This window comes from Lepisma saccharinum, chromosome 7, assembly GCF_977018435.1.
Source record: "Lepisma saccharinum chromosome 7, izLepSacc3.1, whole genome shotgun sequence".
Lineage (NCBI taxonomy): Eukaryota > Metazoa > Arthropoda > Insecta > Zygentoma > Lepismatidae > Lepisma > Lepisma saccharinum.
This window is the reverse complement of record NC_139235.1, coordinates 1,107,460-1,134,533: the sequence shown is the minus strand read 5'-3', so window position 1 is coordinate 1,134,533 and position 27,074 is coordinate 1,107,460. Positions and strand designations below refer to the sequence as shown.

At 36.2% G+C, this 27,074-nt stretch overlaps 1 protein-coding gene across 8 annotated transcripts in view; it reads right to left on the bottom strand.

Annotated features, from left to right (window-relative positions):
• LOC145989681 (ral GTPase-activating protein subunit beta) overlaps positions 1–27,074 on the bottom strand; it is a 112,606-nt gene that overhangs the window by 47,547 nt on the left and 37,985 nt on the right. For all 8 annotated transcript variants that reach the window (XM_083124895.1, XM_083124896.1, XM_083124899.1 and 5 more), the window contains 7 exons: positions 21,883–21,987; positions 20,517–20,657; positions 19,210–19,466; positions 15,115–15,260; positions 14,374–14,458; positions 12,349–12,496; positions 5,966–6,076 (listed from right to left, as the gene is read on the bottom strand). In XM_083124895.1, coding sequence (XP_082981021.1) covers positions 5,966–6,076; positions 12,349–12,496; positions 14,374–14,458; positions 15,115–15,260; positions 19,210–19,466; positions 20,517–20,657; positions 21,883–21,987 — 993 coding nt within the window. The remainder of the gene's footprint in view (positions 1–5,965; positions 6,077–12,348; positions 12,497–14,373; positions 14,459–15,114; positions 15,261–19,209; positions 19,467–20,516; positions 20,658–21,882; positions 21,988–27,074) is intronic.

Here is a 27,074-nt window from a genome sequence, read left to right as displayed (position 1 = left end):
CTTTATTAAGGGCATGAGGAAGGGTTTCAGCAAGGTTCTTCGCTCCATGGGACTGATGCCAAATTAGCTCTTTTGGAGCCAGACCTGGCTCTTTCGTGCACTCATTTGGAAATGAGTCTGGTGGGAGAGGAAGTTTTCCAAAAAATAACTGTAGAAAGAAAATTATTTACTGTACACAGCTGTGGTTGTGCTTCCATGCAGAGATCCATCCATTGATAAATCTGTAATAGGATATCTACTGGTCACGATTCCTAGAATTATGTTGTAATTAATTTGTGAATTTGCTTTACAAATGTGAATCTTGTGAATGTAGGCAGCTGGAAGATATAATTGATATTATATTGAAACATTTTAAGTGTGGGGCGTTACCCCCACACCCCCTATACGCCTTCATGGCGTGGTGCTAAGCACAGGGGAACACTTTACCTTTACCTTTTTGAAACATTTTATAACGTTTATGTTGATTTTGGGAAGGCAATCTTTATTTTGTCAACTTGGCTTAGAAATTAGTTTAGTCCCACACTCTTGTGGGAAGGATAATTATGGTATCCCATTCCCGAAAATCTCATTTGAAGAGACCCTATGGCCCCTTCAATAAACCATTGTGAATAAAAAAATTCTAAAATGCAGTCAATTAGGGTCCTACAAGAATGTAAATGCAGTTGCTTTACGGCAACAGTTAGCCCCTAGGTACCTAGGTAGAGGCTGAGTAAACCTAGATTCACTCCATGGAAAAATTCCGACCTGAAATTACCTGCCCCAGAAACCGAACACAAGTCTCCCATTGGCCTGATAACCAGGGGTAATTCAAATGGAAACTAATTATGAAAGGCTACATGAATGCAAACAAGGCATATTTCTTCTCATCCTTCATTCTCATATTTTCTATTCTTCTCTCCTCCATTCAAACATGCCTAACACACACAGACATAAGACTTGTGTACTTTCTAAAATAAACAAACAATAAAACTAACAAATAACTAAACTTTTAAAATAATGCAGTTGCTATTTTCTACTCTCCAGAAGCAAACACAAAATTACAATGGTATTCTTGTACCAAAGTATAATAAAATAATTAAAGAAAAAGAATTACAGTAAGATCATTTCAGATTTTCAGTTAAGATTACTGAAGTTTGGAGCGTAGGAATGATAGATAGTTACTGGTACAGTGAACAATGTTCCTTAATAAGCCTTTCAGGAGGACCAAGGAAAGTATATAAGATGTAAGCGAGTTACTAAAGATATATCCGCGAAACTTACTTGTAAATGTTCTATTAATTTTGGTGGCCTCTGTCACCATCCACTTGGGAACTCGATGCCTTGCTGTTAGGTTGACTTTCGGTTCCTGTTGTTGTTTCCTCGACTACCGTGGAGTAGATTAGGTTGTCGTAATTGCATTTCTGCTTTGCTGCACCATATAGAGAGTTGATTTACTGTGTATGCATTTTGAAGCCCTATGCCCGTCACTATGGTAATTTCATCCTTCATATATTCTTCACTTGAACAGTGCAGCAAAGCAGAAATGCAATTATGACAACCTAACCTACTCCACCCAGCCAGTAGTGATAAAGCTAAATGGATTGCCTTCCCTTACCACCAGGCTACATCCAACCGCCTAGCCAAGACCTTGGAACAATATGACATAAAACTCGCACACAAACCAATCAACAAAATAGCCAGTGCCCTAAGCAAACACAAGAGATCATTCCTTTCCCCACTAGACAACCCAGGTGTATATGATGCCCAGTGTGAGTGCAACTCACACTATATTGGCAGATCCATCAGATCTGTCAAAGAGCATATACAACAACACTTAGCGGACGCAAAGAAATCCCAACCCAATACCGGACTAGCAAGGCACCTCAAGTTCGATAAACGCAGGATCCAAAAAGTTTGAGTTAGGCACACATCACACACCCTAATCGACACCAAAATCAAAGAGAGGCATTAAATTATGCACTTTCCGCACGAACTGAATATCGACAGCGGTCAGGCTCATCATGTTTGGCTCCCGCTATTACAACAGCTCACACCCATCGCACACAGCAGACGAAATGGCTGCACCAGCACCCCTAGTGGTAGTCGAGGAAACAACAACAGGAACTGAAAGTCAACCTAACAGCAAAGCATCAAGTTCCCAAGTGGATGGTGGCAGAGGCCACTGAAATTAATAGAACATTTACAAGTAAGTTTCGCGGATATATCTTTAGTAACTCGCTTACGTCTTATATTATCAAAAGCATTGTTTATTCCCCTCAATATGAAGACAAGGAAAGTATATTGAAGAGGGACATCTAGTTTCCCAACTTATATAAGAAACTGGCTATTGTTGTGAAAAGCAGGTAAACATCACATTCTTAATTTGTGGTGAGACTAAGTGATCCCTGGTTCGAGCTCTGGTGGGGACAAAAATCCAGTGTTCACCCAGCATTGTGAATACAATTTGGGAGCTACTTGAACAAGTAAGAAGTTCTGGTCTATAAAAAAAGATAATTGTGTTAATGGAACTTTTGTGCTGGCCATGTGTGATTCAGTGAAAAGCAACTATAGCTCTATGCAGGTTCGTTTTTCTTTTGCTTTCTCAAATATAGTTTGTTCATATTCTACTATTGCTCTCCACGAAAACAGTCCAGTCAAGGTCAGAACTTCCCCTTGCCTCCTCCACACCACTGGCCCTCCAGGGTTGCAACACTTATTCTTTCGTGCTTTGTACGTTTACAATAGATTTCATCTTCACTGGTGTATTATGTAAGGGTTACTTGGTTTTGTATTCATTATGAATGACAGCATCCTACATGTGGTACATTAGCAGGTGGAAGTAATGCTGGTGTACGTGTCTGCCAAACGGACATTAAAAAAAATTAGATAATCATTGGGTACATTTACAAGTTTTTCAGAAATCTTGCCTGTTACGAAGAATCAAAGAAAAACATCTTTAATTTCGGCAGAGGCTTTGATGTAGTAGCAGCTGCTGTGTCTCTTTTGTCAGCATTGTTGCTAAGAATTGTTTTCTGCCTTGTTTATTCAGTCGGCCTGTTTGTCGTTCTCGGTTTACATTTTATAACCACTTTCTTGCAAATACATAATATAGTATTCCACTGCAATTCCTTGAACAAGCCTTGTTCGTTTCAATTGCAAAACATGTGTTTGTTGTTGATGGTGGTAAAATCTTGCAAAAATGAAACACTGCCTCAGTGGTGAATTTTGATCTCACCACTGAAGTTTACTGATTCGAGTCCCGGCCTTGTGTTCTTTGTGAACATACTTCATCAATGTCACCCAATCATTCATCCTCATCAACGAGATTGGTCAAAAGTGGCAGGAAAGTGGTGCTAAATAATACAAATACACAAAAATTAAGCCAATTGCTGCAGTAGTCTTCACTTTCATTGGCACATTTTCATAGAAACCTACTAAAAGTTGATTGGTAGGTTTTAAATATGTACATCTTTGTTTCATGTTTTCTTTATTTTCAACAACGCACCCCCTTTATTTGATTCCGCATTCCCCCAGCATCCCTAGATGATTAATCCTGGTGCCACCACTGTTATACAGAGAGATTGTGATGATTCTTACTGTGGACGAAGTACAAATATGTGGACTTTACAGGAAATATTTTGTTCCTCAGTAAGTAAATGTAGCCGGCCACATGTCACGGGTAGCACTCAGATGGGCGTAAGATTGAAATAAAACATAAAATGTAGCTGACATGTCACTGTAAAGATGCTCTATGTTTCTAAAATTAATTTCAATGTTTTATTACAAACTTTCTTGCTCAAATAGAGCATGAGTTAGCCAGTGACGATATTTTACAATACATAACTCAAAAATTTTTGCGGATCTTGGAACATTTTACTTTTTTACTTCAAATGCATATACATTTTGTGTATAAAATATACTGTATGCATCTATCAACATTAAGAACGTTTCACTATTTTTTTCAACCCTCTTGTGTCGCTGCTTCCACTATTTGTTACAGTTTGAAGTAAAAAATAATAATTTTCCTCCTTAATTTCATGGAAACGTGTTTTAATTTTTTTCTGAAAGGGCAAGAAAGTATTTCAGTTCACAAAATACCTCGTAATGTTCCTTACGTTAAGTATTATTTTCTAACATTTTTCCAGAATTATTATTGAAAGTTGAAATTGTTGCTTACAGGCAACACTGTCGATGGGTGGCATGACCTTGACATGGGTGGCGTGACCTTGACTGGGGTGGCGTGACCTTGACTGACATAATTTCATTGCTTTAGATTTAGTTTAAAAGATAGAGGGAAAGCATACTTAAGATTTGATATAGTTTTCAGAAAACTTTATCAGAGCTAAATAAATAAAAAAAATAAAAAAGCATGGCACATAATGAAAAATTAAGACTCACTGTTGCCTTGATCAAAGGAACATACAGAACATTACTGTAAGATAAACTATGGGTGTATGTAAAATTAACACAAGAATGCTTTTGGTTAAGAACACCACTATGAATTGCACTAGAAACTTGCCACAACACAATTACAATAAGCAATCCACTTTGACATTCACGATAAAAACAGAAACAATTGATGCATGTTAGTAACATTTACCACAATGAGATGCTATAAAAACATAGAATTAAGCAAGAAATGAGGCAATTGTTACAAAAAACATTACATACTTACCAATAACCTTTTGGACATTTGCTGGAAATTTGCACCAAAATTCCCTCTCTTCTTGAAACATATTATACTAACGAGAATCATGAAAATATACTATTGCGGTCTCAACACATGCCTCGTGAGGATAAGAGACTCCAAATTTGAGAGTTAACCTTCATGTTTTCTCTGTAATGGTAGGACACCAGACTATACCTGCCCTAGTGTTAAAAGAAATTCATCATAATTTTTGGCATTGCAATCCTTCTGTCCATGGTACAATTTCTGTCACACAGAAAGGCGAGAGGATGACCTGAAATTTTGGACTTTTGGAAGATGTGTGTTTTGACTAGGGACGTGAGGGACGATTTTTTTGGTTGAAATACTATCACGATGGGAAAGAAAAACAATCCTGATGAGGATGCCGTTTCTTGACAAAGTTTGTAAAATTTCAGGATGGGAAATGTTCTGGATTTCCCAACAATGTGAAATTCTTGAATTCTGATCAATAATTCTCCATGAAGTGTTTGCTTCAACACTTCTGGAAGGAAAACTATTTCCAAGAAATTTCCAACATTTCCAGAATTAAGCACTTTTAATACACAACAATTTCAAATTTTCAGACTTCAAGGAGTCCGAAAATTGGGAAATAATTTCCTAAAATCTCTATCAAGATAGGATTTCATGCAGTCCTAGTTGAGACTAATAGTTTATTTTCATAATTTGTTGACATGTAAGAACCAGCTTTTTTCACTTAAAAAGTATTTATTTGAATTTTTACAAGTAAGAAGAATATATTGGTTTGTACAAAATTAATGTATAACTTTCCAGGATAAACTTGTTGAATCTCTTAGGTAAAATTTTCTGCATTAATACAAATAATGTATGCTGCGTTTCGTGTCTATACAGCTTGCCACATATGATTGCTGATAACTGTGCATGGAGAGGGAGAAACACTATGGACACAGTCCAATGATGTTGCCAGAATTCCTGGTGACCATGTCTCTAGGCTAGGAGCAGATTCAATTGAAATTGGCTCTTGCAGCTGTGTGACACTCTACTGTGTACTATGCCACTGTGTCCATCAACCATCATATATGGTGAGCTGTATAAATCCATGAAAAACTGAAATTTTAACTATACCTGGTTCACAATATAGGGTAAAAACATATAATGAACATAACAATTACGCTTGATATAAATCAGGATTATTGATAATTGATCTGCATCACTCGTGCACAAACAAAAAAGCACACCAATAATAAGAATAACTTTAGGATTGTTAGAAGTGACACAACCACAACAGAAGACAACCAAACCATACACTTGAAGGCTCACCTGAAGACAGCAAATTTGACGTTGTGTCTGCTCCGGTTCCAACATCAGGCTGCGTAACTTGCTCCACCTCTTCGGAGGCTGCCGAATCCTGTACACTCAAAAGCAAACCACCTGAGAATAGACCCAAAGCAATAAATTTCAATATTTACAATTTATATATTTCATGAGCATAGCACACATTAATCAGTATCTGCTAACACAGGCATATGGCAACAGTGGAACCTTGTTCTCATGTTTTTCCATGAACAAATATGGAAAACATTTAAATGCAGGAAAATGTAAAATCTATTTATTTATTATATGCTCTATTGGGATCATGAAGATCTAATGTATAATGGAGGATACGTAAAAATCAAGGGTCCAGTGTATTGGCAAAATTGACCATAAATTTGGCAATACAATACCCTGTAACTTAAAGTTAAATTATGCAATTTTGTTACTATTTCTACATGTTTTATAACTAAAGCCCGGATTTTTATGTAATATCAACCCCTAAAATATGTACATAAATATGTAATAAAAATGTCTGAAATATGTAAAAAATATGTAAATTCATAATGAAATATGTACTATAAATATTTATTACAAACGTTACTTCCTATTTTTGTTACATTTTTTCCTCACAAAGGGATATGTTTATTTCAAAAAGACTTACAAAAATTGAAGTTACAATATTACAATGCTTACATTAAGTATTTTTTATGTTCTTATAGAGCAAAAATATTAACCACAATTTGAATATATTCAATATTTAATATACAATGTCACCAGGTACCATTCAAAATGTTCAGTAGTAAATTTTCGTTGCCCAAATTTTTCACTCAAAAAGCACTTACAAAAATTCAGGTTACCTTTGGTCTTGTAATTTAATTATTTAACTTACAATATGTTACCAGGTACATTTCCAAATGTTCAGAAGTAAATGTTTGTCGCCGATCAGATAATATGTTCTTGTACGCAGAGAAATTTCTCTCCACGTCACAAAAAGTAACCGGAGCGTATTTCAGGAGGTGAATGTGGTCGGGAGAAATATCATTGGGAGGGTTAACTGTTTCACCATTGAGAATGCGGCTCACTGTAAATAAGCTGACGTAACCTGGGTTTCTTTCAGTCACTGCGTCAAATTTTCTTCGAGCTTTCTCTCCCACATCTCCTCCAACAGCAGACAGTTTCTTTCTTGCATCCTCATATATATCCATGGCTTCCAGGAGAGGAAGCCCAACAGTTTCAAGTTTTTTTATGCTTGTATCAATCCAACCAAAATTGCTGTTTATGTATGCCATATCGCAAGCAAGTTTGGTGTCCTTGAAGAGATTTTGAGCAGCGCCGATACAGCTGAGTCCGCCAAAAATGAGTCAAGCACAGATTTCACTTCTTCAAAATGTTCGTTGTAAAACTTACTTGCCCGGATCCAAGTGCCCCATCTAGTAAGAATAGGTTCCGGAGGAAGTGGTACACTTGGCAATTGTTCCTTGTAAACTTGCACACGTTGTGGTGCCTTCAGAAAACACCTTTTTCGTGGAAGAAATAAGTTGGTTGACTTCCGGGAAATTGCCTCTCACCTCCTCAGCAATGCGTTGGAGAGCATGTGCCAAGCAAGTAAAGTGGATCAAGTTAGGATAAAACACTTTAAGTGCCGTAGCAGCTTTTAACATGTATGACGCACTGTCTGTGAACATGAGAAGAACTCTCTCTTCTTGTACGCCATCCGGATACAACAATTTAAGACTGTCATTCACAAATCGTGCTATGGTGGAATGATTAGTATGCTCTAGAACTTTGCATGCAATGAGATGTAGTGTAGATGGAGAATCAGCAATTAGCGTTCCAACAATGAAATTACTTACATACCGTCCCAAAGCATCAGTTGTTTCGTCGATGGAAATCCACACATAGGAACTGCCTACTTCTGCCCTAATTGATTCTAAAGTTTCTTTGTAGGAATGTGGAAGATATCGCTTTCGAAGGGTTGACTCGTCAGGAAGTTTACGGCCACAATATTTTTCCAGAAAATCCCGGAACTTCGGTACTTGAATTTTATACCAAGGGATGTTTGCTGCAATCATTGCTTCGCACATTTCCTTGTAAAACACACTGAATGAAGAATCCTCTTGCATCTGGGTTAGTAAAACTTGCTTCTTTTCACTCCGTAGTTGTTTGTTTTTCACATGAAGTGAAGTGCGAACATGTTGATCTAATTGAGAGTTCATAGTGCACCCAACTTTTTTATCGCACACTCGACAAAAAATAACTTTACCATCCGTAGTAAATGCATCATCGACTGCTATCCAAGATCGCAACTTTTGAGATAACGAGGAGGTAGGCGGAGCCATTCCAGCTTTCTACAGCTAAAACACTGTTTAAATACTGAGGCAAGCTCTTCTTAAAACTCCAATGGTTAAAATGAAAAGGCGACGAAATATATATACGAAATTCTATGGTTGAGTTAACAATACTTCATTCAAGATTTGTCGCCGCCGGCTGCAAAAATCAAAACGATCACAACAATGTACGGATGAAAGGTAAGTGCCTCTCAGCGTTGCACTTGCCGCCTTCCATTGTTGATTCTCTTCGTTCGCTGTGTGTTGCTTGCCGCTCCATGTTACAAACTGGAAACTGAAACACTGTCGAATCTTGATGTAATTGTTACGATGCGGCGAATCAACGAACTGCTATGTACGTACAACGAAGGCAAATCGCACTTTTAAGTTACTATATTTTTTTAGACCTGGAAATGGGGAGGGGAAGTGAGAAGATACTATTTTAACTAGTAAGCCAAAAGTTCATTGGATTTTCCTCTTAAGGACTGTTTTATGTAAAAAATATTTCATATCTTAGGAATATGTAACATTTAGTAAAATATGTAAAAATATGTAATATAAAACTTCACTGTGACATCTCTACTGACGTAATTCGTCAATATATTTTAATTCCACGCTTGTACATATAAAGGAAAAAATATGTAATTACATAGAAATCCGGGTTTTATTTATAACATACAGTAACTGTATAAATATGCAGCTTGTTTTTCACAGTAAAATCCATTTGCAATTGCATGGTTACATGCACTAATTAAGAAGCTTAATGAACCAATCATGTTCTTAGCACCTGCAATTATATACTGATTGGAAGAATATCAGTTATTAGAATTAGATTAGTTATTTTTACATAATAATATAATAATAAACTGTGGTGCAGAAGTCTGTGAGGGCCAGTGCCTACCTACCAACTGCCGGCCTCACTCCCACAAGAGGTGGGAGATCATACAACCAGTTAAGGGGTGACGTGTGGTCAGCAAGTTGAACTCTCAGTCATTATTGTACGTTTCCATGACCGGGTAAACACTACCCATCCAAAGCTCCCAATTTCCTCATGATGGTGGGTGGCCACTGGTCCCATACTCTGGCTGAAATCTCAGGAAAAGTTGTTACACTTCCTCCAGGAGACTCAAACTTGCTCGCGTCCCGTAGCTGGAGCCCAAAGCTTGCACCATAGACTGCACTGACACAGTGCGGGACTATTGTTTGTTGACGTTTTAAGTCCGCTTTATGCTCAGTAAGGCTAATCGAGATGGGACCTACAGTTTAAAATTGGCTCCGAACCACTATGTGGCTCCACCGGGTATCGAACCCGGGATCCCTTGATTACAAGGTGACGACATTACCACTGTGCAATCGGGGAGGCCCTCAGAATGCGGGACTAGTTAATTTAATATTGATATTTTATCAGTAAGAATTTCATATTAGTTTATACTTAATATTTTATACATATTTGATAGCAGATTCAATACCAATTAAAAATAGGTAACAATAACCAACCACAAGTGTACTGATTCAATGTACAGCATGTTCCGTTCAAACCTCCCACATTTCGTCTAGTACCACTCGCATTCCATTAAGTTTCATAACCTTTTAGCAATGATGAATTGAAATGTGGGAGGTTTGAATGGAACACCCTGCATAAAGTGGGAACATTTCACAAAGCACCTGAATAATGAATTTGAAACCTTAAGAAAACATGTGATCAAGCCCGATGGACCTTGCCTTAGAAAAGCAAACTGCACATTTACTAACTCATGTTAGAAAAGCAAACTGCATATTTACTAACTCATGGTTCATGAGTTATATTACTTTACTCATATGCATTATGTTACAGGCTATTTCTAGAAATGTTTGACATAAACCAATGTGCCTATATTGGTCAATAACAGTAGAGTACATAATAATCTGTTGCATCCCTAATATGTACACACAGTGCCATTAAATGTTTTTAAAGTGTAATATCTATGGACAGATACGAAACTTTTACAGATACAGATACAGATAAAGAAGATATAAAATTTACAGATGTCTATACCTTTGGAACATAAATGGTTCGTTTACTTCCTAAATTAATATACAGTGTGTACATAAACTCCGGACCCACTTTGAAAAATTTATTGTTGACAAAATGTTAGCACTATCGAGTAACAAAGTAGATTATTTTAAAGAGTAAAGTTATTTTTTTTTTGTATTGCAGGTGTTTCTAGTAGTTCCATTTTCTGCCGCTAGAGAGTGTCATATTCATCATGGAACTTTCTCAACCTGAGGTCTTTTGTGTGCTACAATTTGAGAAATCAAAAAATGCTACAGATATCCAACAGAAATTTAGTACCAAGTATGGGAAAGAACCTCCTACCAGAAAGGTGATCCTCAATTGGTATCGAAAATTTGTTAACACTGGGTGCTTGTGTGCAAAGAAAGGAGATGGTAGGCCAGGCGTGAGTGAAGGTGGCATTGAACGAGTGAGAGAAGCATTTACGAGAAGTCCCACGAAATCTACACGCAGAGCGTCATCTGAGCTGGGTATGCCAACAATGACTGTATGGAAGATTTTACGTCGAAAGTTGAGCATGAAACCGTATAGAGTTCAGTTAATGTAAAAGTTATATCCCCAAGATAAAGATAGGCAATTTGATTTTTGCTGTGAATTGCAACAAATAGAAGGTGATTTTGTGAATACGCTAATTTTTAGTGACGAGGCTACATTTCATAGAAGTGGGAAGGTGAATAGGCACAATTGTAGAATTTGGGGACTGGAAAACCCAGTCATATGCCATTATGGAACAAAGCAAGATTCTCCAAAGGTTAACGTTTTTTGTGCTTTGTCTCGCCGAAAATTGTATGGCCCTTTCTTTTTCCAGAACCAACTGTAACTGGGCAGTCGTTTCTTGAAATGTTACAGAATTGGTTAATATCGCTGTTGAACAATGATTCAGAAAATTATGTGCTACAGTTAGATGAGCTCCTCCGCATTTTCACTGTGCTGTTCGGGCATTTTTTAAGGCAGAGCTTCCCAACTGCTGGATTGGTCGTGCAGGAAACGGTGACTAGTGTGTGATGAAGTGGCCCCCTAGGTCCCCCGATATCACCCCCTGCAATTTTTTTTATGGGGATATGTGAAGAACCTTGTTTATGTCCCTCCTCTTCCACGTGATGTTGTGGAACTTAGGGGGAGAATTGAGAAAGCAACAGCCACAGTTACAGAGAACATGTTGAGCCATGTTTGGCAGGAGTTTGATTACCGTGTAGACATTTGTCGGGTCACCCACGGTTCCCACATAGAGCATTTGTAACCAAATTGCCATGTAAAAAAACTTTCATGTATTCTCTACAATATTTTGAATTTCTGATGGTGATAAATTTCATAGGTTGTTGCAAATAAATTTTTCAAAGTGGGTCCGAAGATTATGTACACACTGTATGCAAGATATGTGGTCACAATGGTATTTACCACTAGAAAAAAATGTGTATTTGGATACTTACTTTACAAAACCAGGGCACATAAATTATACATTAATATTCATTATTTTAATTAATCCAAAAATTTGCACATAATTACATGCAATTTACATATACAGTAGAGCGTCGATTATCCGAACGTCGGTCAACCGAACAACCGCTTAACCGAACTGTGTACTCGCTCACTTTCAGATATCTGTAATGAAAAAAGTACGTGACTTAGCTGCTCGTAAGCGTGTAGGCTTGCTTAGACAGACCAAAATAAAGGATTTTTTTAAACGTTAATTTTGTGTACTGTGTGTATTGTTCATGCAAAATGCGTATGTAATATGTACATATTTTTGTTTAATAAAGTGTACCACATACTATATATTCCTACTAAAGTTGCCTTTGTACGTTACTTTGTAATACATACTTAAAGAGATGCCTGTTTTTATGAATAAATTTACTGTACAGTACTTCTTTTTGGCAAATAAACATGTACAGTTCGATTATCCGAACAAACCAGTTTTCCGAACACCCATGTCCCCCAATTACTTCGGATAATCGACGCTCTACTGTATATGTAACTTTATTAATGAACCAATGCACAATAAAACTTACCAAGAAGCATTTGAGTGTTCTGAGGGTCCGATTCCACTTGCAAAGCATTTATAAGTAGGTTCATGAGTTTTGGCTTCAACTGAGCAAACGTAAGAGGTGCAGAATGACTCCTTTCTGGTGCTGAGGTTAAATCTTTGATTTGCAAATTCTGTAAAGTCAAAAAGAAGTATCACAATGAATACTCAGTTTTATTTTACAATACACGTAAGCTTTAATATCTATTAATGTTTATTCATATTTTGGGAAATGAGAGATGTGATAATAAATAATTACACAGGATGGTGGCATTAACAAAAAAAAAACATTATAAATGCACCAAGCAACAACGCAACAAGTTTCAACGGGGATGGTGGCAGTGGTCACCAGAATTAATAGGACAAACTAAAAGCAGCTTCGCCGAAAACGTGAGTACTAAGTAAAAACATAAAAGTTCCCCGTCCATATTGCACCATGCCATGAAGGCATATTTAAGTGATGTGGGGGTAAGGCCCCATACATTCTCGATCTCAGCCATTTAGGAGCTGATGTGATCAGCATCATGCTCTGGCCACCTTTATCCCCCCAGCCCCGTTTGCCCTCAGGTATCCATTGATTTGAGGCTGGGTGAACCGCAGAGCTGCTTTATGTGGGGACAAGGCCGGAAAATTCTGACTCTGATTGATTGAGTTGGTGTTTTAAGTCCACTTTATGCACAGTAAGGCTAATTGAGACTGCACCTAGTTTAAAGTGGGATCCGAACCACTATGTGCCTCCACCAGGATCCCTTGATTACAAGGTGACGACGCTACCACTGCACCATCGGCGAGGCCCAGGAAAAATTCTGACCTTAGATCATCCACCCTGGGAATCGAACCTGGATCTCCTGCATGGCAGTCAGACGCCCTACCAACTAGACCACTGCGGTTCCTTGAGTACTAAGTTTCTCTGTAATTATTAACATTTACAACTGAAATCCCTAGATTTCCATTCACTTCTTTCTTGCATTTCATGTTTTTGCTGTAGACATAGAAATTTTACATTATTTACATGAATTACATTTCTGCCACTTTGGCCTAATTTGCGAAGAGGGGATGAGTGATGATATGATGAAAATTCATGAATGGACACTCACAAACATCCATGCCTAGACCAGGATTCGAACCCGGGATCCTGGCAATTACATTTCTGAAAATGACCAAAGTTTTATATATAAAATTTCTGAATTTACATATGGAGAAGAAACACTCACTTATCTATGAAACTCTTTTTTTTCTGGAGTACTATTAATTTCAATTGACACTGCCACAATCCTCTCGGTAACTTATCTTCAGTACATTAATTTACTAGTGCGTCTTTCATTTTGCAAAACATTAAACATTCTGCATTTGGCATACTTCATGGGATACGCAAATTCTGGAAAGTAGGAAGTGGTAACAGCATTGGTTAGGAATTAGGTGTGTTTGGATATCTTGGGATGTCTGTTGGTCCAGGTATGAGTCTCCCAACTCAAAGATGATGAGAAAGGAGTTTCTCGGGGACATGTCCGGTCAGTGCCAGGGTGAACGTGGTGCAATTGCAAAATATGCACAGAAGGGTAGGCAGTGATTGGATAAGGGTCAGATCTGTTTGAGAGGAGAGGTGGAGAATATTGAGAGGGGGGGAGGGTTCGAGACTCTGCGTGCTTGTACAGGGTAAGTTCCATCTTCCCTTGTATCTGCCATTCTCAATCACGATGGTTAGGGGTCTAGATAGAAAACATATTTTGTTTTATTTAATCTCGTGAGGTTTATATCTCAAACGCAGTCTTTTGGGGGACATGAATAAGTCAGTGCTGAGCCATTAGGCCTGCGACACGATATATATTGTTTGCACAATGAATTGAAGGGTGGGGGGAGGAATGTTCTTGAAATTAGCAATTGTGGTACCATGGATAACTTCTCCACAATAGAAAATGAACAGTCTTTATTACAATTTTGATATATGTACACTCTGTGGGGTAAGGTACAAAACCAATTGTGGATATTGGTTACAAAAAACAGTGCATACCTGGAAATGTAGTGGGAGGGTGAGCATTGACAACAACAGATGAATTGAAGCTCTTCGTAATTCAGTCTTTGGAACAGTCCCAGATCTGAAAATAATAATAATAATAATAACTATGAACACATGTTACTATTAAAACAAAACTTAAATATTACAAAACCCAATGATTCAATAAAAAAACTATGGAAAATTCTTGCAAGAAGTGTTATAAAGACCTTTTGACACCAACAATAACCCTTACCAGTATTTACATTAGAAATTAAATGTTGACAGCACAAACACATAAATTAAACATATGTTATTACTGTATCAAAACAATGGTATAACATAATATAATTGATTGAGTTGGTGTTTTAAGTCCACTTTATGCACAAGTAAGGGTAATCGGGTCTGGACCTTCAGTTTAAAGTGGGATTTGAACCACTCTTTTCCACACCTTTGGCCCACTGAAAGATGGACTAAGTTGATCGAGTTTCAAGAATGATGACAAAGTCCAGTCAGTGATGCATGAGTGGCTACGCACATGTCCAAAAGGTTTCCTTTCCTGCCGTTATCAAGCGCTGGTGTACGTGCATTGAACTAGAGGGGGAATATGAAACATAGTACTGTAGTTCTTTTGGTGCTTGTGATAAATATTTGTTACAACATATTTCCAGTTATATATGGAATGAGCATTGTATATTGAAAACATAATCAATAATCTTATAAGCATCTAAATTAAGATCTCCAGTGAATAATACTCACTTCAATTTCAATTCTTTCTCGGGAAGAACAATCTCCAGAGCGTCAATCACGTAAGGAACCAACACTTGAACTCCATCAAGGTCCACTCGGAATAAGTCTGATGAATTTAGCAAAACGCTCGCCAGCATTTCCCCACATACCCTGCTCTGTAAGCAAAATAAAACCTGATTACAGGTGGCAAATCACATAGCAAATAAACTACCAATATTTCATAAAAATGTAATTGTTGATTCTGAGCTGTTTTAGCTTCAAATATATTACCCATTACATCAAGAAACATGTAAAAATAAATGGAAGTGCTCTGAAATTTAGTCCAATTCTGATTTTTTTTTTTTTTTAAAAAAAAGTGGTTCAATTGCAAACAATTCGTACTACATTTTGTAGATGGTATACTTATTAAGGAAGGAACAGAATAGCCTGTAACTGTAATAAATAGCCTGTAACTTAATTTTAAAATTCATCCATTTTGATCATATTTTTGTGAATGTAAAGATAAAAATTTACGAAGTTAATGTTTTATTTATCTCAGGCAGAATCTATTGAATGCTGACTGTAATGCACAGATTGGCCAAAAAGAGACATTTAAACCCACGATTGGTAAAGAAAGTCTTCATGAATTAAGTAATGATAATGGTATAAGATTGATTACTTTTGCAACCTCAAATAATTTAATTGTGAAAAGTACCACTTTTAAACATAAAGATATCCATAAATATACCTGGTCTTCTCCAGATGGTAAAACTAATAATCAGATAGATCATATTCTCATTGATAAGAGAAGGCATACTAGTATAATTGACGTTCGTACACATAGAGGTGCTGACTGTGCCAGTGACCATTATTTAGTAATTGCTAAATTAAGAGAAAGACTCGCAGTGATAAATCATAAGCAACAAAATCTAAAAGGAATAAAATTTAATACAGGAAAATTTGCTGATGAAAAAATTAAGAAAGATTACCAAATTAAACTGTCAAATAGATTTGATATTTTGCAGGATTTAAATGATGATGAAAATATAAATGAAACAGATGTAAATAAGAATTGTGAGCACATACGTATTGCAATAGAATCAGCAGCTAAAGAAAGTATAGGATACCATAAACCAAGAAAAAGTAAGCCATGGTTTGATAATGAATGTCATCATCTAATAGAAACAAGAAATCAGGCTAGACTTAGGTGGTTAAATAACTCTGATGATACAAATCTAAGCAATTATAATAGAATAAAGTGAGAAGTTAACCGCACGTTTAGAAGTAAAAAAAGAGATTACTTGAAAAGCAAAATTAACGAAATTGAAACAAACAGCAAAAACAAAAATATCAGAGATTTATATAAAGGTGTAAATGAATTTAGAAAGGGGTGGCAACCTAAGGTAAACTTGATAAAAGATAAAGACGGTGATTTTCTAGCTGACCCAAGCGATATTCTAAATAGATGGAAGAACTACTATAATGACCTTTTAAATGTTCATGTAGGAGATAAATCAGAAGTAAATGAAATGCACACAGCAGATCCTTTAGTTCAGAACCTAACTTGACTGAAGTTATAGATGCTATTAAAAGGCTAAAGAATAACAAAGCACCTGGCATTGATTTAATACCAGCTGAGTTAATTAAATATGGTGGAAATTCGTTAATATGTCAAATTCATACATTAATTTGTTTAATATGGAATAAAGAAGAAATCCCTCAACAGTGGAAAGAATCCATAATTGTTCCTGTGTTTAAAAAAGGTGATAAAATGAACTGCAATAATTACCGTGGAATTTCTCTACTCTCAACAACATATAAAATATTATCTAACATTATTTTAACAAGACTAACCCCATATGCTAATGAAATTATAGGTGATTATCAATGTGGATTTAAACGTAACAGATCAACTACAGATCAAATTTTTCACATCAGACAGACACTTGAAAAAAAGTGGGAATATAATCAAAATGTCCATCAACTATTCATTGATTTCAAAAAAGCATATGATTCGGTCAAAAGAGATAAATTATATAATATATTAGTCGAGTTTGGAGTACCTAAGAAGCTTGTTAGTATGATAAAAGTATGCACCAGTGAAACAGAAAGTAAAATTTGTGTGGGTATTAATGTGTCTGACAAATTTACAATTCATGATGGGTTAAAACAAGGAGATGCATTATCTCCATTGCTCTTTAATTTTGCCTTAGAATATGCTGTTAGGAAGGTAAAAGAAACTAAAGAAGGACTAAAATTAAATGGTATGACTCAGTTGTTAGCATATGCAGATGATGTAGACTTATTAGGGGATGATATAAATACAATTAAGAATAATGCTAAAATATTTTTCAAAACTGCTAAAGAGATAGGTTTGGAAGTTAACAAAGAGAAAACTAAATATATGCTTACAGGCCGAAACCAAGTGTTAGGTAATAATCAAAATCTAATTATTGATAACAACTCGTTTGAACGAGTTTCCAAATTCAAATACTTAGGAGTAATATTAACAAGTGAAAATTATATTAAAGAGGAAATAAAAAGTAGGCTTAATTCAGGAAATGCATGTTACTTCTCTCTTCATAAACTTTTGTTCAATATCTAAGAAACTAAAAGTTAAAATATACAAAACAGTAGTATTATATGGGTGTGAAACTTGGTCCCTTACATTGAAAGAGGAACACAAATTGAGAGTATTTGAAAATAAGATCCTTAGGAAAATATTTGGACCTAAAAGGGATGAGGAGACAGGTGAGTGGAGAAGGTTACATAATTTAGAACTACATAATTTGTATTCATGTCCAGATATTATTAGAATAATTACATCAAGAAGACTTAGGTGGGCAAGCCATGTGACACAAATGGGAGAGGAAAGAGGAGTTCACAGGATTCTTGTTGGGAAACCTGATGGTAAGAGACCTATAGGAAGGCCAAGACGAAGATGGAGGGACAACGTTGAGATGGACCTAAAGGAAATCGGTAGAGATGGAAAAGAGTATATAGATCTTGCTCAAGATAGGGACATATGGAAGGCCTGTGTTGCTGCAGCCATGAACCTCCGGGTTTAAGAAGGCTAGAGAGTTAGTTAGATAGTTAGAATCTATTGAAATCACCTAATTAGATGTATTAATAAAGGAGGTGAACAAACCATTAGTAATGTTTTGAGTTTTGTTTAAAGTCCACTTTGTGCACAGATAGGCTAAACGGGACTGGGCCTACAATTTAAAGTGAGATCCGAATCATTAGGTGGCCTATAGAACCTGATAGCAATTACATTACAATTAAGGAGGTCTAATTGGCAATGGTGAAGGCATTTTTTAGGCAAATTATATAAAAATAAACACTAAACCTCAAAGTAGGCATTTATAGACACTATAAAAATGCACAGTTAGCCTCGAAAAACTTAAACAAAACAGGTAAAATTCAGTACCCTAGTGATTAACCACTTTAGTGGCTAAAACATTTGACTACATGTATTTATTGGTACAGCAACAGACTAAATGTATTTATTGGTACAGCAAGTGTATAAGGAGCGCTCTAAATGAATATCTGCCAGCACCAGATAAGTAGGGACACGCATATTTCATTCTTCCCGAAAACACGAAATTTGAAATAACACACTGTAATGTTCATTTTTCATGTTTTTGAAAGATGTTAAGCCTTAAATTTTCCTCACTTTTTGTCATGAAATGATACGAAATGAACTGGAAAATGTGAAATAAACTCTTAGACATAAAATTTAGAGGTTATTTGCCAATGTGGCACTTTCTGAAGTCTGAATTGTCCTGCGAGTTATCGCGGAAAATTGATTAATTCTGCTGTAAATATTTGAGAAGCAAAAATAGACTCCTTTACACAGGAATAAACGTAAAACTTTAAAAACTACATAAATGTGCTATTTGAAGCGAAATGTTTAACTTATGTAATAACTGTAGTTTTTAAAATCAAACTTAGTGTTATATTCATCATATAACATTGAAATGCTATTTTATGTACCGCTTTTGATCCCGAAATGTACATAGTTTTTGTTCCGAAATCTTGATCTTTTAGTCACTGCAAATACATGTGGCCCTACAGATAAGTGTTCCACATCAATTTATACACCATAATTAGATATGAACTCACATCAGAAACCTTGAGGCCTTGCTGCAAGGCCAAATAAAACCTTGCCAGGTAAACAGGAAGGATCTCTTCTCCAGTCTTTTTGGAACAGAAGATTCGGCACAAAGCACCAACAGCTTCGGCACGTCCAGCTTCGTATTTATCTATAGTTAGCCCTGATGGAATTTCAACCATGTCGGTCAGGGAGTTCGGCTGAGAGATGCTGGTTTTCCTTCCATCCAGTAGCAAAGAGCTGGGTCGCTTAACACTGGATTCCATACCTTTCGGAAGAAAAATGTACGGTCAGGATATATCAATACAAATAGATCATTACAGATTTTACAAGCATCAATGCTATCGCATTTTCCACCGCAATTTCAACAATAAGTATCTTATATTAAGACTATATCGCTATGACTAGAATTGGAAAGTACTTCTTTGAGTTTAACCCAACCTAGGATTTAAATGTTCTGTCCTGTCCAAAGTAGTATTTAAATTGCAGGTCTTGGCAAATGATGAAATGTTATGGTGAGTTCAAACTAAGGATGCGCCACAATGGCGATCGGTATCCTCTAATACCACAGATATTGTTACCAGAAATTATCCATTCAATTTTGTTTTCCAATACTGGCTGATAGTTTTCTGGCATTTTGGCCTTTCACGAAATCTCTTTTGCAGAGTTTAACTATCCTATATAGAAATTTTCAGCGAAAAATGCAGACTCGATCAGGACTCGAACCCTGATCTCTGGCATACTATACCATTGCTCTACCCACTGAGCTACCGAGCCAGCCTGGTCTCGCCTGATTTTTCGCTATCACTGCTTTACCTGCATGGAATCGTCTCTGTCAGTGCTACCGCAGAGGGATGTGTTGCATTTGAAACACAGTAGACTTCAACATTGCCTGGTTCCTCTCCGATGTACTACGTACATGTGTGTCTAATCTTCAATAATTAACATCTCTACTCTGGGAGGAAACAGGCAACGTCGAAGTCTACTGTGTTTCAAAGGCAACAGATCCTGTTGAGGTTGCACTGACAGAGACGATTACATGCAGGTAAAACAGCGAGAGCAATAGCATGGTATGCCAGAGACCCAGGTTCGAGTCCTGATCGAGCCTGCATTTTTCGCTGAAAATTTCTACATAGTACATCTCCTGTGTGTGTGTCTAATCTTCCATATTTAACTATCCTGTGTTGCAAATCATGCCACTGCCATAGAGGATCACTATGACTCGTCACAGAAATTCCTTCATCAGAAATCAACTTTGTCACCCCTAGTTAAATCATAGGAAGCACATAGCAACATGTTACATACATTACTAACATACCTTTGATGTGATATGAGCTCTCGCATCCAATGTGTGCTGCTTCGAAAAGCCAACTGCCAAACATATGAAGTATGCTGTTGCATTTTGGACGACCTGATGCTAACTGCGCTCGCGGCTCCTGGCCAAGGGATGATACCATACCTGAAGCAAATAAAGTTCACAATATTTTTAAGTTTGTTAATATTTCATAATTCTAATTCATATCATACTCACAATTCTACTTTTTTATAGACCTTTACTTTATTTATTAAATTTCAAATAAATTTTCTGATGATACAAAGTGCCAATATGTTTTGTGAAGACTTCAATTATTATACAAAATTGTCAATGGCAAAATCCGCTGCAACACACTCCTTCAGGAATTCCACTTTCGAGTACCTATGGGCACAACACTTAACACAAGCTTATTTTACACAAAAAAAACCTAGATTAGAAATTCAAAAAAAAGATATCTTTCTCTCTTCTACAGACATTCCACACATTGATATATTTTCCTCCAAGTATGCCTTTAGGTCTACCATCAGATGTTTGTAAATAATATCAAATAGTGTAATCTTTTACCAATTTTTTTTATGAATTTGCTTTCATTTTTGTGTTATCTTGTTATTTTAAAATTATTATTATATACATTATTATTATTACTATTATTATTATTGCTTTTCATTGTTGACAATTTCAGTGCAAATTGCCATCTGTGCTGTATTTGAAATTCTCTCAATAAATAGATTTGTTCTTTCATTAGTGTATATCACCAGGAGATGGCAATACATTTTGCATTGAAAAAGATATGGTGTATTTAATTATATTCTACAAAAACTAGGGTGTATATATGAGGGCTATTCAGAAAGTAAGTTCCAATAGACTTAAGAAAAATAAGAATATACTTACAAACAATTATACGTATTGCATTAGATGTGCATTCCATGCACTACTCCTCATGGTTTAAATACATGCTTTATTAATTAGTATATCCTGCCCTGTTTATATCCTACAATTGATTCTGCCGGCCCCGAGGCGGAGTGGTTAGCATATCGTGCTACGACACCAGAGGTCCCGGGTTCGAATCCTGCCCTGAGTATGGATGTTTGGAAGTGTCCATTCATCAATTTCATCATGTCATCACTCATCCCAATCTTCGCAAATTAGCCAAAAGTGGCACAAAAAGCGAAGTAAAATAAAACATCAATCAATCAATCAATACAATTCATCCTGCTCAACCCAGTATGTGATTATTTACCATAGTTTTTCTAACTCTCTATGTTAATAACAACAATGAGGATGAATGACGATAAAAAAATCAATGTTCTGAATTGACTGCAACCCAGAACCTTCGATGGCAAGATGAAGAATGGGATGATAGACTTACTACTTAGGCTAGATGCAGACGAGGGACCGGAGTTAGGAGTGGAAGGAGCATGTCCTGTAGATGCTCTACTGCTTGTTAAACCTATCAATGCTGCCTTTGGAATACCTGAAAGAACAGACTTAATTAGCAAAATTATAATTCATATATAAAACTAAATATCAATACCACACACCATCATTTAGTTATGCATTATGAAATTTGAATCAATTTTGTGGATAATTTGCCTGAAGATATAATAAAAAATGCTGAAACTAAAAACCAAATAAACTCGTAGTGTATACAAAAAATCTAATTCTTTCCCTAGCTCACACATATGCAACAGCTGGCCCATCCAGCCTGCCACTTTAATAATCATAACCATAATTGTTTACCAGATTACAATCATTCTGTATCATTTTTTTCTAGACTTCACAATTCTGTGAAATATGATGACAACTTTACTGTAATTGCCCCTACATCTCACCAGCAAATGGGCGTAACGTTAAAAGGCATTAAAAATCAAACACACGATGCCACAAAGACGAAAAACAAAATTTGAAGAATCATTTGCATGATGAACAACAGCTTTTTCACAAGTAAATGATGAGGTTAGTGAAACTGTCAAGGCTAATTTAATTGTAAGTGAAAAAAATTCCAAATGTCGCAAGCCTTATTCTGATTGTGACTTTATGAAGGAATGTTCAGTTGCAGGCATATCATGTCCAGTAGGTTGTACAAAGAAATAAGTTTATCATGTTGGAAAAGAGGTAGGTGTACATGTACTATGGCAACTGATGATTCTGTGTCAAACAGCATATTACAAGGGAGAGTACATTTCTTCGTGTATGGTTGCACACGTTTGCTGCATTTTAACATACACCAATTGCTGGTCTACATATAATTTCAAGTCTGAGTTAATGTTCATATATTTCATGAACAAGAACCTTTTGAGATGGACGTGCAGTCACACGTAAGTCACTGCAAAGGTCTTTCCATGCATCTGCCTTGCAAACTGAGGCACTGTCATACGATGTGTGGTAAGTATGCATAGAGATAATGAGTTTTCATTTGCCATAGAATTTCTATTTGTTCTAGGCTTCCAGAGGGCTAAAAACCACAAATCTTCACTGGTGCAACCATGTGAAGGAGGCACCATCTTTAAAATGACAAAAATGGCATTCTGAAGTTCACTTTATCAGAGGTAATACTTGCAATGATAAAAAATTCTATACTCTAGAAAAAATAAAACAGAAACAAAAAAAATGCACTGATGTTAATTAATTAGTACTGTCCTTTCACCCTTCAACTACAATATTTACAGTATTAGGTGTTAGAAATTATGTATAGAACCATCTAAATTAATATATTAAAAATTTAATAATCTGTTAATAAATAAATATTTCTAGACTATCTGTGCAGCTGCAGGCACTGTAGAATTAGTGGCAACGATAGTAGTGGCTCAAAATTTAGTGCATCTGTTTCAACACATAGAAGATAGAAAAGCAATAAAATTAAAAACAGAACTTTTTAAAAAATGATGCGATAGTTTTCAAAATACCTCTTTGCTCATTTTAACTTAAAATGTGATTGTTAAAATTTCATAATTATTATTTGATTTATTCCAATGATAACACCATTAAGCCTTGTTTCGATGATAACCAAAAACTCAATATGCTGACTAAGGCAGAATTTATTTTATTTTAAAACATAAACTAAACGTTATGTTTCAACCTTCTAGCAAGGTCTTCTTCAGACTCTGTACCAAGTACAAATGAAACAAGGTACAAAACAGGAAAATACACAAAAATCACTCCCCTCCAGACACAAGATTATTAGAAAGTTGATTATCTGGAACATTCCTTTCCAGGTGTTCCAGCAGGTGGCCTTGTCCTGTCGACTGTTGTTTCACCTGACAGGCGATTTAGATAAACATTTCCTTTCATCTGGAACGTGGTTGGACTCCTTATCTCACACTCTTTTTCCTTCTTCATTCCTCTTCCTTCTTTTCTCCTCCTTCGCTCTTGTCCTTTCCACTGTTTGTAACACCTTCTTCCATTCTTTGTTTATCTTCAGTCCCCAATTCCAGTTCATTGTTTCCTCTTCCCCTTTCTAGTATTCTCTTCTCCCTTCCTATCTGCTTAGCCTCATCCCACTCTATGTTTCTCTTGTGTGCTTAAATATAGCATTTCTCTCATTTCGAATGTTCCAGATAACAACTTTCTAATAATCTTGTGTCTGTAGGGGAGTGATTTTTGTGTATTTTCCTGTTTTGTACCTTGTTTCATTTGTACTTGGTACAGAGTCTGAAGAAGACCTTGCTAGAAGGTTGAAACGTAACGTATAGTTTATGTTTTAAAATAAAATAAATTCTGCTTTGGTCAGCATATTGAGTATTTGATTTATTCCAGCTCTTGTCTTGAAAAAGATGCACTCATATGTTGAACTTAGGACTGAGCTGTTATCACACTGAATTAATACCAACACTGTTACAGACTTCGACTGGTACTGATTCATGATGGGGTACAGTACATGTAGTGAAAGTATTGTGTGGTAAGGTTCAGTATTTCTCTTTTTGATGTTAGACAATTAATTTCGAAAGATCTCTGCTTCCAGTAACACCAGCTAACAAAACAGTAACCCATCTCCATCCTAGATGGACAAAGACGATCTCCAATGTTGGAGTGGGTAGCACAGAGCACTATGATGCCAGAGATCCCACACTGGCCATGGGTGTTCCTTGTGAGTGACCCTTCATCAATTTCATCATATCATCACTTATCCTCACTTAGCTAAAAGTGGTAGAAAAGCAAAGCAATATCACCAAATCAATGAATCAAAAATCTTCATGGTAAAATGAAGGCAGGGATTGTTCCAAATTAATCAGATAACAACAAAAAGAGCAATGCAGAAGTAGGGAACTTTACCACACAATACTAATACTGATGTTTGAATCCTGTGTCAGGGGCATTGACATCAAGGGGTTCCGGGTTCGATACTCGGTGTAGGCACATAGTGGTTCGGATCCCACTTTAAACTGTAGGTCCAGTGCCGATCAGCCTTACCATAGGTGCAACTTGGCTGGGCCAAGGGGGTTACTGTCCTCCCCAAAATAAAATTTTGGGTTTATTAAAATTTACAAAATTTACTAAGTTGGGGGCCTGAGGAGCAAATTAATAAAAAATAATATTTGTAATTTCGCGAATGTCACAGTTACTTAGCGAATGATCCTGGATGCTATTCTTATGAGATGGAAAACTTTTAGTCTCTTCCCCCAAAGTTAAGCCCCAGGTTTGATTCTAGTCCCTCAAAATTAGGCCCCAGGTCTGATTCTGCCCCCTCAAAATTAGGCACAGTTTAATTCTGCCCCCTCAAAATTAGGCCCAAGTTTAATTCTGCCCCCTCAAAGTTAGGTCCCAAGTTACATCCATGAGTGTTACTGTGCATAAAGTGGACTTAAAACACCAACTCAATAAATAAATAAATCCTGTATCAGGGTGTCTACCAAAATAATAAATGCAAAATTCTTGACCTTGTATCTTTTATCTTACTTAGGTCAAGTCTGAAATTAGCAATTAAGAAAATAAATATTTAATGAAAAACCCCTACCAAAAGGCCAGTTAAGATGAAACCTGAAGCTGTATTTAACAAGAGAAATACACTTGCTTCATCTATTAATGCATCCTGGACTGCATTTGGCAGACTAGCAAGGATCTGGCATCGGGACTCACAGCTAGAATAATCTTATGTGGGGCTCATGTTGTTGTCCCTATATATTTGTGATTATCCCTTCATCCATCTTATCATACCACTATTCATCCTCATCTTCGTGATTAGCCAAAAGGAGCAGAAAATTGAAGTAAAATAAACTAAAACAACCAGTCATTGTGATAGCAAAATTCTTGACCACAAGTATAATGTATTGATAGATGCACATATTGTTGGTAAATAAAAAAGCAAAATTTCGATACAAAAACTGAGTCAATTTCGGGTTCAAAAGCGGTAAATAAAATAAAATATCGGTGTTATAGCGGTGAAAAATTGGATGAAAAGTGGTATATAAAAAGACATTTTGGTTTTAAAATTGTGAATATAATCCTAAATTTGATTTAAAAACTACACTTATTCCACAGAATTAACATTTCACTTCTAATAGCCCATTTATGTAGTTATCCGAGTATTAAGTTTATTTCTGTGTAAAGGAGTCCATTTTTGCTTCTCCAATATTAACAGCAGAATTACTCACTTTTCCGGGAATTGCATAACTCTCAGGATAATTCAGACCTCGGAAGGTGTCACGTCGGTGAATAAACCCTAAATTTCGTGTTTAAGAGTTAATTTCACTTTTTGCAGTTCATTTCGCATTATTTCGTGACAAAACATGGTCACAAAATGCATCTCACACCTTTCAAAAACATGAAAAATTAACACTACAATGTGTTTTTTAAAATTTCGTTTTTTCGTCAAAAACGAAATATGCATGCCCCTATGTATTGACTTTTAATGACTTTTTGAACTTCATTTCCGCATATTTTCTTGACTTGCATGACTGGTAGACATCCTTTGCATCAATTTAAAGATGTTCAGAATATTTATAGTAGTTAACATGTAAGAATTCCATTTCAAAGTGCAGCACTTCTGGCTACCTTGTTTCACAGTGCAACAGGAGGAATCTCTGGGTGTGTGTGTGTGTGTGTGTGTGTACATAAAATATACACACACAAACACACACACATCAAGTCCCAACACATGTGACAATGGGTTGGGAAGACTAAAATACACTCTAAGGGTATAAGTGTCAATACACTCAACAAGAATGTGATATTTTTCAATGTTGATATCTGCTCAGTACTGGTTGAAATGGAAATAAATTTGTATACACTAAAAGTACATTACTACTGTTAATAAAATCTCATCCTCTTATTAGTATAAAAATTACATCAGTATGACAATAGCATCATGCTTATAAACTAAAAAATATTAATATCAGTTTTTAGACAAATAAAAAGCCCAAATAATGACTTAACATATATGCATTGCACCGAACGTTTTAAACTGTGTTGCAAACAAAAGGGCAATAGCCTCGAAACATATTCTTTGTCTGCACCACAATACGGATAGGCTGAAATAAAAGCAGACGTGGTCTCTGGCAAAACAGTACACATGCACGTGAGCAAAAGTTAATCGTTCTTGTGAGTGCAACTGACACTCCATGA